This window comes from Saprolegnia diclina (assembly GCF_000281045.1).
Source record: "Saprolegnia diclina VS20 unplaced genomic scaffold supercont1.187, whole genome shotgun sequence".
Classification (NCBI taxonomy): Eukaryota; Oomycota; class Saprolegniomycetes; order Saprolegniales; family Saprolegniaceae; genus Saprolegnia; species Saprolegnia diclina.
Genome location: NW_008246254.1, coordinates 1,255 through 5,747, shown reverse-complemented (window position 1 = coordinate 5,747; position 4,493 = coordinate 1,255). Strand labels below are relative to the sequence as shown.

Genomic DNA, 4,493 nt, shown 5'->3' with positions numbered 1-4,493 from the left:
GCTACGTACCCGATCATTGGCATCATCACGTTTGCGACGGGCATGTCGACCTTTGCCGGTCTCCGGTACCTCTCCAACAGCCCGGACGTGACGTTCGCCAAGGAGAAGCGCACCGCGCTCTTCCACCGGTCCAGTGACGAAGGTGCATCGTTCCGGTCGCACCGCATCGACATGGCCCATCTGAAACTCAACCCGATCACGCGCAACGGCGACTTTGTCGAGTTTCGCCAGCGCCACGCTTAAGACTATATTTTTCCATTGTACACTACAATAATCTAGCATCTGTTCACCTCAACTCAATGCGATCGTCTGCACGTTGGTGTTTGTCGGCCCCGTTTTATTACTTGTCCCTAGCGTCGTCGCGCTGACTCATGCTCGATGCAAACCCTGCTGACAGCTTTCAACCTTGCGTCACCTGTATATTTCCACTTGGTGTGGACGCAGCGCTTCGAATTTGACGGTGAAACGCTATCAACTGCCGTCGAGCGTCGGTCAGTTTTGGCTTGGACGCAGCATGGCCGACTCGCCCCAAGCGCTGCACGACCGGCTCGAGAAGAGCGCATTTGCGTTCGAAGTGCTCGAAGCCGCGTACCTCAAGCTCGCCAACGAGAACCGGTCGCTGAAAGATGCGCTCACGACAGCAGAGCTCAAGCTGCTCGACCAACCGCCCCTCGTGGTGGCAACCGAGCCCGTCGATCTCTCGTCGGCGTTGCTTCAAGAAGAGGTCCAAGCGCTGAGCGACCAAATGGCAGCATCTCAAGTCGTCATACACGCGCAAGAAGCGTCCATCGCGCGCCTCGAGGAAGCCGCGCAGGTTTATGAAATGGAGCTCCTCGACGTCCACATGCAGCTCGAAATGAAAACGCTGCACCGAACGCAGTCCATGGCCGACGACCAAGGGCCGCTGACCTCACCTTTCTTTGCTGCGCTCCAAGCAACGGTGCAAGCAACGTCGCCAGCGCCCCCCCCAAGTGGCTACCAACACCGACGCGCGCAGTCGCTGACGCGGGCCCCGATCCTCGACCGCGAGGCAATGCACGAGGCGAGAGTCGACGCAGACCACTGGCAGCGCGTGGCGCAGCGAACGGCGCAGGAACTTTTGAGCGCACGGGAGGAGGTCGCTTGCCACGAACAAGTCGCCGCGTCGCTCCGCCACGTCATCGAGCACCAAGCCACCGAGCACGCGCTCATGACGGCAGCCCACCGCGATGCGATCCAGTCACTCAAGGAGAAGCTCGACTCGCAGCGCGCTCGGCTCGACGTGCTCAGCCCCATGGAAGCGGCGCTCACGGCGGCCACATCGCGGCTCCGGGTGCTGGAAGCCGCAGTCGCGACCGACATTGTCACGCAGCTCAACGAGAAGAACCTCGCGCTGCAGTCGATCCAAACCACGCTACGCCAGCACACGCTGCTCCTGCGCACGCGCGGCTGCCACGAGAAATCCCTCGCCGCGCAGGTTGCGATCTTTTGCAATGACGTGGCAGCGCGTGTGCGCCAGCTCGTGCTCGAAACCGAGACGCTCAAAGACGCGAAGACATCGCTCATGGCGTCGTCTGAGGCGCAGCTCCAGCGCATTAAAGAGCTCAAAGGCCAAGTGCAGGATCGGGACGCGATCTTGCGCGTGCTCCAAGTCCAAGTCCACCCGACACCTTCGTCGCACACACGGCCGCTCGATACGCTTCGCGCCAGTCTGAGCTCGCCAAAGCTCCAGCGCGCGCCAACCGAGTGGCTCTAGTTTACTCATGGATTAATTGAAGAGGTCGGGCAGAAATAGCCCCAGCTTGGGCTTGGGTTTCGCAATTTCTTGTACAATCTCGTCGTCGAGGTCCGTGGACGCACGACGGAGCGACGACCGCCGGGCCTCGACGTCTTGGCGATGCAGCACGCCAGCGCGGTCCACGAGGCTCCGCATTGGCGTTTCCCGGACCTTGGTGTCGCGGGCCGACTCGGCCGCCAGTGCATCCCGGCGTGTTGTTTCGAGCGCCGAGAGCACCGACTGCCCTTTGCTCCGCTCTAAAACGTCGGGGGCCATATGGGCATTGAGGAGCATTCGCCGCCGGTATGCAGTGATTAGTATCGGGAACGGCAAGGTCAAGTCGCCCAGCTTCCCCGCTTGGAGGTCTATCATTGCGTGAGAAGAAGTACTTGGTAGGACGGGGCGGTGTACCGTTGAAGAGCGTAAGGACAGAGTTGTCGCATGTGGTCGGCGTTGGGCGGTGGCCGCGCTCCGTTTGCGGCCGTAATGCGACCTCGGGCTGGCGCTTGGGGTCGCTCAGCCTATACTGCGTGCGCTCCTTTGTCTGCTTCTGGCCGTGCATCATGGCGAGGAACTCTGCAAAGTTGACTTCCCCATCTTCCGAATCGTCGACCGTTTGGATGAGCTTGCGCACGTCCTGCATTTCATGACACGCCATTGGGAAGGAAAAGAGGGTGTACACTGCGGCACTTGGCCAACCCCACCGAGACGAGCGGGTCCTCGAGCTCGTCGATGCCGATCTCACCTGACCCGTCCGAGTCGAGAAACTCAAACCATCGGCGCATGAGCACCATCTTTTCGCGTTCTTCCTTCATGCTGCTTGCCTTGCCGTGCGTTTGAAGCCACTGGTGGCAGCTCCACGCGAGCCCTTTGGCAGCATTCTCGATTGGTACGTCGGGCGACGGCTCGTCGAGAGGCGTGGAGGCCCCAACGTTGTGGAGGGGCCGGCGTCGGTGCAGCGGCCGTCGTCGCGTCTCGATACACGAGTCGCCCGAAGCTGTTTGATTCCTTGCAGCCGGATGTTGTACCATCGGGTTGTACAGTCCGCGTTTGGGAGGCCGAGGTATCTATTATACGAAGCTGGAGATTAGCGCCCTCTCAGCTACGAAGTGCTCCGCCACCAGGAGACGCTTTATGGCGTCATGCTCTGCTTGCGCTGGCGGAAGCTGGTGTCGAGAGCCTCGACGACGGTTCTCAAGGACGACGACGCTGTCCGTCGCGGGCGAGTACTCGTACTTGACCTTCCCGCAGTGCATGTCCCGCCTGTCTAGTCGCTGCTCGGCTAATTATAGCGCCACGTCAGAGCAAAGCACCTTGTACGAGTAATAGGCTCTCTCTACTAGAGTACTATTGAGTCGTATCGACGACCTACTCGTATTCTCTATGAGCGTGGACAGATCGTCTGCTGGATGCTTGTCATCTCGGGCGTGGCCGATCGTGGCGAGGTCGCTTACCGGATACCGCCTCCACGTGGCCGCCATGGTATCCGGATTTGTACGCCACGAGTAACGAGCGATAGTATGGGCTGGTGGTCGGCCATGGACGCGTACCTCCATGTCTACGTTGCGATCGGCGCTGCCATGGTCGCCAAGGCCTGCCAAGAGGCGTGGCTCGCTGCCTTCTACCAGTACGAGGCGCTGGCGGCTAGAGGCAACAGCCGGCGCGTGCTCGGCCGTCTGCGCTTTGGCTACTGGTCGCTCTTTGGCTCGCAGCTCGCGAAACACTGGGTGCTATGGTTGCCAGGCCTACTGCTGCTCGCGTATTGGGTCTGGAGCCGCTACTTGTCTGGCAGCTGGAGCACTGTGAGCGTCGACACGGTCGACGATGCGGACGTGCCCGAGCTCGAGCCCATCGAGCCAAGTAGCGTCGAACGACCACGCGCGCCAGCAGCGACGACCACGACCACGTGCAAGCCGCGACAAAAGAAGGCTTTGCGCACGATCAAGGACCACGAGGCGTCCCAGAAGCGCAAGTCCGAAAGGGCCTTTCAAGCCCTCCTCGCGCAAAAGGCCAAATTCGAGCATGCGACGGTCGAGCGACCGTCCGGCTGGATGGTGTACGACGCAGCCGCAGGAAAGCTGGTGCTCGCCAGCGGCGACTAATAGAGCGACTTTTGATGTAGTGATTGGTTGCCAGAACGCACTTAAATTGGATGCCACGACTACAAATTCTCGGAAATGAACTCCTTGATCGCCCGCTTGTGCATCGACACGTCCTTCTCCAAGTCGTGCGTCAAGGTTTCCATCACCTACAGATCCGTCGGCTTTGGCTACTCGCAACAGAGGGACGTACGGCCTTGAGCGTCAGCTTCTCGACGTCGCCGTCGTCCATGATCTTCTTGACCCGGTCTTTCAAGTCCTGCGACAGGGACGACAGGGACGGGACGGCCTTTTCTGATGACGGCGACGACTTGGGCGATTCCGTCGCTTCCGACGGCATCGTCTCCTCTGCTTTCCGCGCCATCTCTTCGAAATCATCCGCGTCGCTCTCTGTCTCGGCTTCGTCCTCTTGGGGCGTCTACGTGCGTTTCCGCTGAGATAACGGGAGGCGTCATAGGACGCACCTTCTTGGTCACACGCTTCTTCTTGGGAGCTGGCTCGCCCTTGGCCTTGGTCGTCTTGGTCGGTGCCTAGGATAGAGCGATGAGCGAGATGGAATGCACGCAGGTATGAGCAACCTTGCGCTTTGTGGCCGTCTTCTTCTTTGGGACCGAGTGGGAGATGGCTTCGTCGTCGTC

General features: G+C 60.3%; 5 protein-coding genes across 5 annotated transcripts in view; 3 read left to right on the top strand and 2 right to left on the bottom strand.

Moving 5' to 3' along the window:
* On the top strand, nucleotides 1-330 carry SDRG_17062 (hypothetical protein). The gene has a single exon (XM_008623297.1). It carries the CDS (start codon nucleotides 43-45, stop codon nucleotides 241-243), a length of 201 nt encoding a protein of 66 aa, XP_008621519.1. The 5' UTR covers nucleotides 1-42; the 3' UTR covers nucleotides 244-330.
* Nucleotides 331-514: 184 nt separating this feature from the next.
* Nucleotides 515-1,735, top strand: SDRG_17061 (hypothetical protein; the record flags this gene model as incomplete). Its single annotated transcript, XM_008623296.1, has 1 exon — nucleotides 515-1,735. One exon carries the CDS (start codon nucleotides 515-517, stop codon nucleotides 1,733-1,735), a length of 1,221 nt encoding a protein of 406 aa, XP_008621518.1.
* Nucleotides 1,657-3,033, bottom strand: SDRG_17060 (hypothetical protein). The gene is made up of 3 exons (XM_008623295.1): nucleotides 2,878-3,033; nucleotides 2,168-2,823; nucleotides 1,657-2,121 (listed from the first exon to the last, which is right to left on the bottom strand). Exons 2-3 carry the CDS (start codon nucleotides 2,412-2,414, stop codon nucleotides 1,748-1,750), a joined length of 621 nt encoding a protein of 206 aa, XP_008621517.1. The 5' UTR covers nucleotides 2,415-2,823; nucleotides 2,878-3,033; the 3' UTR covers nucleotides 1,657-1,747.
* Nucleotides 3,034-3,222: 189 nt separating this feature from the next.
* SDRG_17059 (hypothetical protein) lies at nucleotides 3,223-3,966 on the top strand. Its single transcript, XM_008623294.1, has one exon. It carries the CDS (start codon nucleotides 3,277-3,279, stop codon nucleotides 3,856-3,858), a length of 582 nt encoding a protein of 193 aa, XP_008621516.1. The 5' UTR covers nucleotides 3,223-3,276; the 3' UTR covers nucleotides 3,859-3,966.
* The window catches only part of SDRG_17058 (hypothetical protein), a gene marked incomplete at both ends in the record, with an annotated part of 1,655 nt that continues 1,079 nt past the window's right edge, over nucleotides 3,918-4,493 (bottom strand). The window contains 3 exons of the mRNA XM_008623293.1: nucleotides 3,918-4,004; nucleotides 4,049-4,273; nucleotides 4,320-4,385. Coding sequence (XP_008621515.1) covers nucleotides 3,918-4,004; nucleotides 4,049-4,273; nucleotides 4,320-4,385 — 378 coding nt within the window. The remainder of the gene's footprint in view (nucleotides 4,005-4,048; nucleotides 4,274-4,319; nucleotides 4,386-4,493) is intronic.